General features: G+C 41.3%; 1 protein-coding gene across 1 annotated transcript in view; it reads right to left on the minus strand.

Annotated features, from left to right (window-relative positions):
* The window catches only part of LOC131365090 (coiled-coil domain-containing protein 33-like), a 30,931-nt gene extending 18,210 nt beyond the window's left edge, over window positions 1-12,721 (minus strand). The window contains exons 1-5 of the mRNA XM_058408713.1: window positions 12,545-12,721; window positions 12,404-12,407; window positions 12,063-12,281; window positions 11,815-11,918; window positions 11,519-11,701 (exon numbers count right to left, since the gene is read on the minus strand). Coding sequence (XP_058264696.1) covers window positions 11,519-11,701; window positions 11,815-11,918; window positions 12,063-12,281; window positions 12,404-12,407; window positions 12,545-12,721 — 687 coding nt within the window. The remainder of the gene's footprint in view (window positions 1-11,518; window positions 11,702-11,814; window positions 11,919-12,062; window positions 12,282-12,403; window positions 12,408-12,544) is intronic.
* Between the last annotated feature and the right edge of the window lie 42 nt (window positions 12,722-12,763).

Consider the following 12,763-nt stretch of genomic DNA (forward strand, 5'->3'; position numbering starts at 1 on the left):
TGTAGTGTTTGTGTAGATCACTGTGTCGTGTTTGTGTAGATCACTGTGTAGTGTTTGTGTAGATCACTGTGTGGTGTTTGTGTAGATCACTGTGTGGTGTTTGTGTAGATCACTGTGTGGTGTTTGTGTAGATCACTGTGTCGTGTTTGTGTAGATCACTGTGAGGTGTTTGTGTAGATCACTGTGTCGTGTTTGTGTAGATCACTGTGTAGTGTTTGTGTAGATCACTGTGTTGTGTTTGTGTAGATCACTGTCGTGTTTGTGTAGATCACTGTGTCGTGTTTGTGTAGATGACTGTGTAGTGTTTGTGTAGATCACTGTGTCGTGTTTGTGTAGATCACTGTGTCGTGTTTGTGTAGATCACTGTGTCGTGTTTGTGTAGATCACTGTGTCGTGTTTGTGTAGATCACTGTGTAGTGTTTGTGTAGATCACTGTGTCGTGTTTGTGTAGATCACTGTGTCGTGTTTGTGTAGATCACTGTGTTGTGTTTGTGTAGATCACTGTCGTGTTTGTGTAGATCACTGTGTCGTGTTTGTGTAGATCACTGTGTCGTGTTTGTGTAGATCACTGTGTCGTGTTTGTGTAGATCACTGTGTAGTGTTTGTGTAGATCACTGTGTCGTGTTTGTGTAGATCACTGTGTCGTGTTTGTGTAGATCACTGTGTAGTGTTTGTGTAGATCACTGTGTCGTGTTTGTGTAGATCACTGTGTCGTGTTTGTGTAGATCACTGTCGTGTTTGTGTAGATCACTGTGTCGTGTTTGTGTAGATCACTGTGTAGTGTTTGTGTAGATCACTGTGTAGTGTTTGTGTAGATCACTGTGTCGTGTTTGTGTAGATCACTGTGTCGTGTTTGTGTAGATCACTGTGTCGTGTTTGTGTAGATCACTGTGTAGTGTTTGTGTAGATCACTGTGTTGTGTTTGTGTAGATCACTGTGTAGTGTTTGTGTAGATCACTGTGTGGTGTTTGTGTAGATCACTGTGTGGTGTTTGTGTAGATCACTGTGTCGTGTTTGTGTAGATCACTGTGAGGTGTTTGTGTAGATCACTGTGTCATGTTTGTGTAGATCACTGTGTCGTGTTTGTGTAGATCACTGTGTGGTGTTTGTGTAGATCACTGTGTCGTGTTTGTGTAGATCACTGTGTCGTGTTTGTGTAGATCACTGTGTCGTGTTTGTGTAGATCACTGTGTCGTGTTTGTGTAGATCACTGTGTCGTGTTTGTGTAGATCACTGTGTCGTGTTTGTGTAGATCACTGTGTAGTGTTTGTGTAGATCACTGTGTCGTGTTTGTGTAGATCACTGTGTCATGTTTGTGTAGATCACTGTGTCGTGTTTGTGTAGATCACTGTGTCGTGTTTGTGTAGATCACTGTGTCGTGTTTGTGTAGATCACTGTGTCGTGTTTGTGTAGATCACTGTGTAGTGTTTGTGTAGATCACTGTGTAGTGTTTGTGTAGATCACTGACGTGTTTGTGTAGATCACTGTGTCGTGTTTGTGTAGATCACTGACGTGTTTGTGTAGATCACTGACGTGTTTGTGTAGATCACTGTGTAGTGTTTGTGTAGATCACTGACGTGTTTGTGTAGATCACTGTGTAGTGTTTGTGTAGATCACTGACGTGTTTGTGTAGATCACTGTGTAGTGTTTGTGTAGATCACTGACGTGTTTGTGTAGATCACTGTGTCGTGTTTGTGTAGATCACTGACGTGTTTGTGTAGATCACTGACGTGTTTGTGTAGATCACTGACGTGTTTGTGTAGATCACTGTGTCGTGTTTGTGTAGATCACTGACGTGTTTGTGTAGATCACTGTGTCGTGTTTGTGTAGATCACTGTCTAGTGTTTGTGTAGATCACTGTGTCGTGTTTGTGTAGATCACTGTGTCGTGTTTGTGTAGATCACTGTGTCGTGTTTGTGTAGATCACTGTGTCGTGTTTGTGTAGATCACTGTGTAGTGTTTGTGTAGATCACTGTGTTGTGTTTGTGTAGATCACTGTGTCGTGTTTGTGTAGATCACTGTGTCGTGTTTGTGTAGATCACTGTGTAGTGTTTGTGTAGATCACTGTGTCGTGTTTGTGTAGATCACTGTGTCGTGTTTGTGTAGATCACTGTGTCGTGTTTGTGTAGATCACTGTGTAGTGTTTGTGTAGATCACTGTGTCGTGTTTGTGTAGATCACTGTGTCGTGTTTGTGTAGATCACTGTGTCGTGTTTGTGTAGATCACTGTGTAGTGTTTGTGTAGATCACTGTGTCGTGTTTGTGTAGATCACTGTGTCGTGTTTGTGTAGATCACTGTGTCGTGTTTGTGTAGATCACTGTGTCGTGTTTGTGTAGATCACTGTGTAGTGTTTGTGTAGATCACTGTGTGGTGTTTGTGTAGATCACTGTGTCGTGTTTGTGTAGATCACTGTGTAGTGTTTGTGTAGATCACTGTGTGGTGTTTGTGTAGATCACTGTGTCGTGTTTGTGTAGATCACTGACGTGTTTGTGTAGATCACTGTGTAGTGTTTGTGTAGATCACTGTGTCGTGTTTGTGTAGATGACTGTGTCGTGTTTGTGTAGATCACTGTGTGGTGTTTGTGTAGATCACTGTGTCGTGTTTGTGTAGATCACTGTGTCGTGTTTGTGTAGATCACTGTGTCGTGTTTGTGTAGATCACTGTGTAGTGTTTGTGTAGATCACTGTGTCGTGTTTGTGTAGATCACTGTGTTGTGTTTGTGTAGATCACTGACGTGTTTGTGTGGATCACTGTGTCGTGTTTGTGTAGATCACTGTGTAGTGTTTGTGTAGATCACTGTGTCGTGTTTGTGTAGATCACTGCGTGGTGTTTGTGTGGATCACTGTGTCGTGTTTGTGTAGATCACTGTGTAGTGTTTGTGTAGATCACTGTGTCGTGTTTGTGTAGATCACTGTGTCGTGTTTGTGTAGATCACTGTGTCGTGTTTGTGTAGATCACTGTGTCGTGTTTGTGTAGATCACTGTGTCGTGTTTGTGTAGATCACTGTGTCGTGTTTGTGTAGATCACTGTGTTGTGTTTGTGTAGATCACTGTGTTGTGTTTGTGTAGATCACTGTCGTGTTTGTGTAGATCACTGTGTCGTGTTTGTGTAGATGACTGTGTAGTGTTTGTGTAGATCACTGTGTTGTGTTTGTGTAGATCACTGTGTAGTGTTTGTGTAGATCACTGTGTCGTGTTTGTGTAGATCACTGTGTCGTGTTTGTGTAGATCACTGTGTCGTGTTTGTGTAGATGACTGTGTCGTGTTTGTGTAGATCACTGTGTCGTGTTTGTGTAGATCACTGTGTCGTGTTTGTGTAGATCACTGTGTCGTGTTTGTGTAGATCACTGTGTCGTGTTTGTGTAGATCACTGTGTGGTGTTTGTGTAGATCACTGTGTCATGTTTGTGTAGATCACTGTGTCGTGTTTGTGTAGATCACTGTGTCGTGTTTGTGTAGATCACTGTGTCGTGTTTGTGTAGATCACTGTGTCGTGTTTGTGTAGATCACTGTGTCGTGTTTGTGTAGATCACTGTGTCGTGTTTGTGTAGATCACTGTGTGGTGTTTGTGTAGATCACTGTGTCGTGTTTGTGTAGATCACTGTGAGGTGTTTGTGTAGATCACTGTGTCGTGTTTGTGTAGATCACTGTGTGGTGTTTGTGTAGATCACTGTGTCGTGTTTGTGTAGATCACTGTGTGGTGTTTGTGTAGATCACTGTGTCGTGTTTGTGAAGATCACTGTGTAGTGTTTGTGTAGATCACTGTGTAGTGTTTGTGTAGATCACTGTGTCGTGTTTGTGTAGATCACTGTGTCGTGTTTGTGTAGATCACTGTGTCGTGTTTGTGTAGATCACTGTGTTGTGTTCGTGTAGATCACTGACGTGTTTGTGTGGATCACTGTGTCGTGTTTGTGTAGATGACTGTGTCGTGTTTGTGTAGATCACTGTGTCGTGTTTGTGTAGATCACTGTGTCGTGTTTGTGTAGATCACTGTGTCGTGTTTGTGTAGATCACTGTGTGGTGTTTGTGTAGATCACTGTGTCGTGTTTGTGTAGATCACTGTGTCGTGTTTGTGTAGATCACTGTGTCGTGTTTGTGTAGATCACTGTGTCGTGTTTGTGTAGATCACTGTGTAGTGTTTGTGTAGATCACTGTGTCGTGTTTGTGTAGATCACTGTGTCGTGTTTGTGTAGATCACTGTGAGGTGTTTGTGTAGATCACTGTGTCGTGTTTGTGTAGATCACTGTGTCGTGTTTGTGTAGATCACTGTGTCGTGTTTGTGTAGATCACTGTGTCGTGTTTGTGTAGATCACTGTGTCGTGTTTGTGTAGATCACTGTGTCGTGTTTGTGTAGATGACTGTGTCGTGTTTGTGTAGATCACTGTGTTGTGTTTGTGTAGATCACTGTGTTGTGTTTGTGTAGATCACTGTGTCGTGTTTGTGTAGATCACTGTGTCGTGTTTGTGTAGATCACTGTGTCGTGTTTGTGTAGATCACTGTGTGGTGTTTGTGTAGATCACTGTGTGGTGTTTGTGTAGATCACTGTGTCGTGTTTGTGTAGATCACTGTGTCGTGTTTGTGTAGATCACTGTGTGGTGTTTGTGTAGATCACTGTGTCGTGTTTGTGTAGATCACTGTGAGGTGTTTGTGTAGATCACTGTGTCGTGTTTGTGTAGATCACTGTGTCGTGTTTGTGTAGATCACTGTGTCGTGTTTGTGTAGATCACTGTGTGGTGTTTGTGTAGATCACTGTGTCGTGTTTGTGTAGATCACTGTGTAGTGTTTGTGTAGATCACTGTGTAGTGTTTGTGTAGATCACTGTGTCGTGTTTGTGTAGATCACTGTGTCGTGTTTGTGTAGATCACTGTGTCGTGTTTGTGTAGATCACTGTGTAGTGTTTGTGTAGATCACTGTGTCGTGTTTGTGTAGATCACTGTGTCGTGTTTGTGTAGATCACTGTGAGGTGTTTGTGTAGATCACTGTGTCGTGTTTGTGTAGATCACTGTGTCGTGTTTGTGTAGATCACTGTGTCGTGTTTGTGTAGATCACTGTGTGGTGTTTGTGTAGATCACTGTGTCGTGTTTGTGTAGATCACTGTGTCGTGTTTGTGTAGATCACTGTGTCGTGTTTGTGTAGATCACTGTCGTGTTTGTGTAGATCACTGTGTCGTGTTTGTGTAGATGACTGTGTCGTGTTTGTGTAGATCACTGTGTCGTGTTTGTGTAGATCACTGTGTCGTGTTTGTGTAGATCACTGTGTGGTGTTTGTGTAGATCACTGTGTAGTGTTTGTGTAGATCACTGTGTGGTGTTTGTGTAGATCACTGTGTCGTGTTTGTGTAGATCACTGTGTCGTGTTTGTGTAGATCACTGTGACGTGTTTGTGTAGATCACTGTGTCGTGTTTGTGTAGATCACTGTGTCGTGTTTGTGTAGATCACTGTGTCGTGTTTGTGTAGATCACTGTGTCGTGTTTGTGTAGATCACTGTGTCGTGTTTGTGTAGATCACTGTGTAGTGTTTGTGTAGATCACTGTGTCGTGTTTGTGTAGATCACTGTGTCGTGTTTGTGTAGATCACTGTGAGGTGTTTGTGTAGATCACTGTGTCGTGTTTGTGTAGATCACTGTGTCGTGTTTGTGTAGATCACTGTGTCGTGTTTGTGTAGATCACTGTGTGGTGTTTGTGTAGATCACTGTGTCGTGTTTGTGTAGATCACTGTGTCGTGTTTGTGTAGATCACTGTGTCGTGTTTGTGTAGATCACTGTGTTGTGTTTGTGTAGATCACTGACGTGTTTGTGTAGATCACTGTGTCGTGTTTGTGTAGATCACTGTGACGTGTTTGTGTAGATCACTGTGTCGTGTTTGTGTAGATCACTGTGTCGTGTTTGTGTAGATCACTGTGTCGTGTTTGTGTAGCACTGACTTGGTTGATTGCAGACATGTCACTGTCATCTATCGGAAAATAACTGATAATGGAGGTATAGCATTACTCTCTTTACTGTCTGTCAGAGTGAAACGAACCAATCATGTGTCAGCTCACATATGCAGAAGAGCATGTTCAGCTGCTAGTCTATGTGACGTAGCCTGAGCCACAGTTTAAAAATCTTCATGCCTTCTTGCAGGAAGTACACACTAGCCTTCACAACATAGGTGTCCTGTGATAAGGGAGCGCTCGCTAGTGTATGGGCTGTGAAATGACCAGATTTGGGAGCAAAAATGGGTTAAATATGCTCTGAAAACCAAGAGAAAATATCTTTTACAAACTACTTAGATTTCCTACAGTCCATCTCCTATTCCAGATGTGCTGCCAGGCACATTTTACATGATCCCATGGTTTAGAAGAGAAAGAATAATACAAGGCAGTTGTCCACATGTCAGCCATAATAGTCCAAAATTACTCAATTCCCATAATGCTGCTGCCTATTGAATCATCACACACTTTCCTTTGCAGTTCCTGTGTCAGCAGCCATTTACAATCCAGTGTGACAGGCTTTTATGCTTCTGTGTGTGTGTGTGTGTGTGTGTGTGTGTGTGAATGGAGCATCATGCTGATCTCTGAAGGGACATGGCTTGTTTGGAGGCTCCTCTCACACAGTGGGGTGCTCTTGATAAAACATCATGGCCTGCCTGAACATTTGTACATGGTTGACATCCACAAACATCATACTGACCATCAGTGCATCTTCAAAGCGTTGGCCTGAGACCACTCACACAGCCGGTAAATGCTCCATTTGTGAGGATGAAAGCAGAAGTGTCAGTTTCTCTAAAGGGGCTCTGAATGAATAACATTACCATTCATTTAGTCCATTCAGAATATCTGACTGTGTGATGCACTGAAACTAAAAAAATAAGATAGAGATCATAATTAACAGGATCTCTCACCATTATAATTTCCTTTATGCCTAATTACTTAAGCGGCAATTACTGGATTGAAATGCTGGGTGTATAAAATACTAGGTAGATATAAGGTGCTGTGTTTCTTTAACATTATCATCGTGTGGATTACTGCAATAGATAAATCTAATACTTGCACAACATCCTCTAAGAGAAAACACAGTTTTATGACTTGGAGTGATAAGGCAAAGGAGATCTGATATAGATAAGGCCTAGGAGACTTTATTCGCTTTAAAAGAACTTAGTCACATATTAGAAATAAGATTATTACACTCTCACTCCTCATCTCCACTGCCAGGTCATTCAATGAAATTCCACAATTTGGATCTGTCCGCCTTCTCGAATCAAATAAAAATACAAGAAGCGCAAAGTGGAAGAATCTGGTGTGAGCCTGCTGAAATTGCTCCAGATAACTATTTTATGGTCCATCGATATCGATATCTGCAATAACTGCTCTCTGGGTTTTTCCCTGCAGACAGGGGAGGAACATCAAGGGGAAATGAGTAAATGATCTTTTTAAGGCCTTTAAAATAACTTGAAACATGAAAAATGATATAAGTTGAATAAAAACTGCCTCACCCAAATGTACACAGGAACACAAGGTGCTAAAGAGAGTCATGTCTGTTCAGTCCTTAGCAACTGAAAGATTTTATCACACACCTAATTAGTACAAACACCACAAATAGCAGACGGGTCTACTGGTTTCCATGGTTAATTGAGTGGTTTTCCACAAAGCTAGGAGGTAACTAAAGTATTTTCCATATTCACAAATCACACACACACACACACACACACACACACACACACACACCCCTCCTTGAGAAATAAATTGATATCTGATGAAAGGAACATATGCTCCCAGTGCATGTCTACATACTGAAATATTCCACTTTACCTCACACGCCGTATAAATTATCACTTTCTCCAACGCCACATCGCATTACACAATGAATGAAAGAGTGAGATAAAATCCTGAGTGGAATTCTTTTCTCAGGGTTCATGCATATTTCTGCATTTAGGCATGAGAAATTCTCTGTGCATGCATCTCTACATGACATCATTTGTATGTAGGCATTATGTTAACAGTTTTAATGAAATGTCAGTCCCAAATAAAGTCACACTCATTGAAGCTGAGAAGAGAAATGACGATTATGACGTCTTGGATCTACTCGTGTAGTGGAGGAGACAAACCACAACAACTAAAAACATGCGAGGTTGATTTTTCATTGAACACAAACAAATGGACACACAGACACACACACACAGAGCCTGAAAAACATCATAAATCACTAATGTAAAGACTTGTCCCATCCCAGCAGCACATGCACACAATTAAGTCTCTGCTCAGCCTTTAGCCCAAACGCTCCCCAGACCACAATAAAATTCGGCTATTAATTACAGCACTAATTTGCAAGAGTACGTTTTTACAGCCTGTTTGTCCTCAGCCACTGAGTAGAGCTCGTAATGAAAAGCTACATGCACAGGCTATATGGTGTGTGGCATAGCATGAAGAGAAGAGCAGATGCTGAGGTCAGTTCTGACCATGAAATCACAGCAGGACAGAGATGGACACACACTAGGGAGCAACACCTTACAACACCAAACCACCACTATGCAATAGAACAGGGAAGGGGGGGTGTTTAGACGAGAGACTTTCAAAGATTTTTACTGTGGATTTCTAATGAGGGTTTAGACTCTCACTGAACACACAGATATACTAAAGATGGAATCTTCCACACACTGAAAAACAGATGATTGTGTAAAAAAATAGGACAAGGCAACCGTAATTAATAAGGATTCTGTATATTACTGCACTAGTTGTAGTGAGCAGTGATCTTTGTTGGGTGCCACAGCATTTCATTAAAGCAGGCTTGTCCCTGTCGCAGTATCACCATGTTGTGATGATTAGTGCTGATAAGGCTTGGCAGTGAAGTCGGCGTGATGGGGCACACACGGCTCACTAATACGCTCCAGGCAGAGGCGGAGAGCTGAGCAGGGTTCTATAACAAAGCAGTCAGGAACAAATAGTAATTAAAGGCAGAGTTAATCTCAATGCTCTTTACTTCCAATATACAGCTTCAGTCTTATTGTTTCATTGCAGTTTAGTTATATTCCTGTTTGTTATATTCAATCAGAACATGAGTGACCTCTGTGTGGTATTCCATCTCTGCTTTACATGCAAATGATTGAGGGTTTTCCATCTCGGCCTCAAATGTCGATATAATCAATTCAAATGCCTAATACTGAACATGAACAACAGACAGGATAATTATTTTTTCCTCTCCTCAGAAATCACTTGCAACAATATTTGACATTTCACTGCCAAATAAAGCTCCACCTTGAACTTTCCACATTTTTAGTGGACCAGAAATGGATTTCAAAAGTGTGAATCTACACAAAACAACACAAAATAATCATTCATCCATTTTCTGTAGTGCTTATACACCGATCAGCCATAACATTATGACCAGTGCCAGGTGAAGTGAATAAGACTGATGATCTCCTCATCATGGCCCCTGTTAGTGGGTGGGATATATTAGGCAGCAAGTGAACATTTTGTCCTCAAAGTTGATGTTAGAAGCAGGAAAAATGGACAAGAGTAAGGATTTGAGTGATTTTGACCAAAAGGGCCAAATTGTGATGGCTAGACCTCTGGATCAGAGCATCTCCAAAACTGCAGCTCTTGTGGGTGTTCCCGGTCTGCAGTGGTCAGTATCTATCAAAAGTGGTCCAAGGAAGGAACAGTGGTGAACCGGCGACAGGGTCATGTTGCTGAAGAAGTTAATACTGATTCTTATAGAAAGGTGTCAGAATACACAGTGCAGGATGGATCAGGGCTGTTTTGTCAGCAAAAGATGGACCGACACAATATTAGGCAGGTTATGTTATGTCTGGTCGGTGTTCAAACTCACTGGGAACTTGGAGTTTATCCCAGAGGACTCAGGGCACAAGGCAGAGGATAAACTGTGCTGGGTGGAACCCATCATAACACACACACACACACACAAAACATAGACAGTTTAGAGATGCCAATCAGCCTTACAGGCATGTCATAGGAAACCAGAGTACCTGAAGGAAACACTCAAAGCAAACATGCAAGACATTTTTCATGTCTTCATCCCTATTAATAACCAAAATAGCTAGACCTGGATGCAGGATCTATTCTCATGTAACTGTACTGAGTTTCCCATTTCCTGTTACATTCAACTATTCATTAATCTTCAACTATTTCATTAATGAACACACCTTTAAAACCATCAGTCACCTGTTCCTCACTTTAAAAGTCTGAAACTATCAAAACACTACCATAAATGACATATACAGAAAATACATTTTTTAGATTAGGAATTCATCTGTGAAGCTTTTCCAGTTAATAAATCAATAATGCTTTCATATTCTAGGGTCATGCTTTAAAATCTTCTTTTTATAAAATTTTATCATTTTTATATTCTTTTTTTATGCGGTAGAATTCACTGCATGAACACAGACTACATGACAGTGACTGATCCCTCGATTAGTCTGGAATTCTAAGAAATCAATTGGAGCAATGTGCAGACAGCTCCTATTCTCCTCTTTATATCAAAGCAGCTGTCAGCTACTGGCAAAAGTGACAAGTAAGAAGACAGACAGTCATGTCTATGTGTCTATGTGTCTATGTGTGTGTGTGTGTGTGTGTGTGTGTGTGTCTTTATGATGAATGTTCCTGTCTTAATAACCATCAGAAATATGTGTACTTGTCACAGGCAGCCTGCTTCCACAATCCTCTCTCATGCACTTGAGCCCTCTTTACAGCACCGCTTTATCGCTTTAAAAACTGCCACCAGTGACACAAATTAGTTTTCCTATTTTTATAGCCTGTGCACATTGTAAAATGTAATTATCCATGGGTGTCAAGTAGGCTTTCAGACGACTGTACATCTGTACAATGGGTTTTCACTGTCAGTACCAGGAACTCAGGTAATAATCAGGTAAACTTTACATGGCTTAAATTTTAATGGTGATTTTTCGTCCAGCTGAACTTGCTCAGTATGTTAATTAAAGTTTTAGACTAAAGTGAGTTTTAATACCTTTTCCTCTAATATCTCATCATGCATTCAAGCCAGCCATTTTCCACTGCCGCAGTAAGAAATAAACATATAATAAACATTAACACTCTGATGTACAATCCAGCTTTCCCATGTGCTTGGGTTGTGTGCTTGCACAGAAGCAGATGGTGCAGATCCGTGGTATTTATCCTGAAAGGCAGAGACGCTGCTTCAGTTCACTGACAACATAATTGTCAGCAGTAATAAGCATGTCCTCCTTCTCTGTTGAACATGGTGCAGAGAATTTCAGGAACACACACCAATCCAATTACGCTGTAATTGAGTACAGCAAGGCTCATTGATTACAACTGTTGCTTACTAATAGAATAAGTCTTAACACCACAACCTCAGAAATTAAGCACGTGACCTGGGAGTTTCGAGGTGTCGGGACATAATGTTGGGGCTAACAGCGGTGAATCGGATCAGTTCAGAAAAAGGTCAAATACATTCATCATTCAGTCACACAAGAAAATTAATCTTATTAATCTTAGACAGAAGGAAACAGACAAATAAATTAGACTTAAGCATGATAGCTTTACTTACATAAATATATGGGAAGGGCTCAGGACTCTGTGATGGGGTGAGCTCATGTGGAAATAACACCAGGCTTCTCAAATCAGGATCAGTCTTTGCTGTGAGTTGTCCTGTGCATGTAATACTCCTTGGAGAGGATGACCACTGTCTGGATCTGCCCATTTTAGCATCAGGCTCTGTATTCAAAATAGGCTACAGAAAGAAAACACAAACATTTACGTGTTGAAAAAAGGTCTAGGAACATGAAAGCAGTAGGATTATAGCCATTCAAAATGAAATCCTAATGCAGAAATGAAATTTTGTACCTCTTGAGGCCACAGGCTGGGTAATGTGTATTCAGTGTCTTGGGATATCTGAACATCTAATGTTCCACGATGGATTTTCTGCTGTTCAAAAGATCCCATACTGTCTACATGTGTAGAGAAAGGCCACAGAATATGATCTCTATTATACAGTTTCTCCGTCTTTACTAAAGTTAAGCAAGAAGGGTTATTTTCATTCAGATTAATGGGCTTGGCCTCATGTAGAGCCACTGAATAGAGCAAGCGCCCACAATGCGTGGCCAGGTAATCATTCTGCACATGGAGCAGTGCCATGACACCACTGTACTGATAGAGCTCCTCTCCTGGCTCTGCATACAGGTCAATCTGAGGGGCGTTGGTTCTTGGATAAATTGCGAAGAATCCCTCACCAGCTTTCACCTCTGAGTCTGTCACACGAATGGCCTCCACTTTTAGTCGAACATCATGGTTTCTGTCATTCTTGCAAAAGCCTAACCAAAGAAGAAAAAAACCATCATTCATTCATTGATCTTCAGTGATCAGATTATTCTGATCTGGGTCAAGGTGCACCACTGGGCTACCTAAAAAAAAAACTGGTCATGAAGATGAGGACTGTCCTGCAACAATTAACCAAAAACGAGGTAATGCATAATGCCTCCTACCTTCAGGTAGTGTGAAGACAAACCTGTTGCTCAAAAAAACATAGACTTCTTCCAAACAAGCCTGCTCAACAGTGTCAGTGGAGTGAGTTTGCCTGAATGATCTCTTTATTGTTCACTCTGAGCTGGACTCCAGCGCCAGATCCTTCCAGAAGCGGATTCTCCACAGTCAGTATGAGCCTGTAGTGCCCCGGCTGATTAAACTGGACATTCACTATCTCAAAGACAAACTCCAGATTCTTCTTTTCAATTTTAACAAGGTTACTCAACATTATTAATCCCTATACAATATTATTTTCAGTCAGGGATTTGTC

Source organism: Hemibagrus wyckioides, linkage group LG14, assembly GCF_019097595.1.
Source record: "Hemibagrus wyckioides isolate EC202008001 linkage group LG14, SWU_Hwy_1.0, whole genome shotgun sequence".
NCBI classification, from domain to species: Eukaryota; Metazoa; Chordata; class Actinopteri; order Siluriformes; family Bagridae; genus Hemibagrus; species Hemibagrus wyckioides.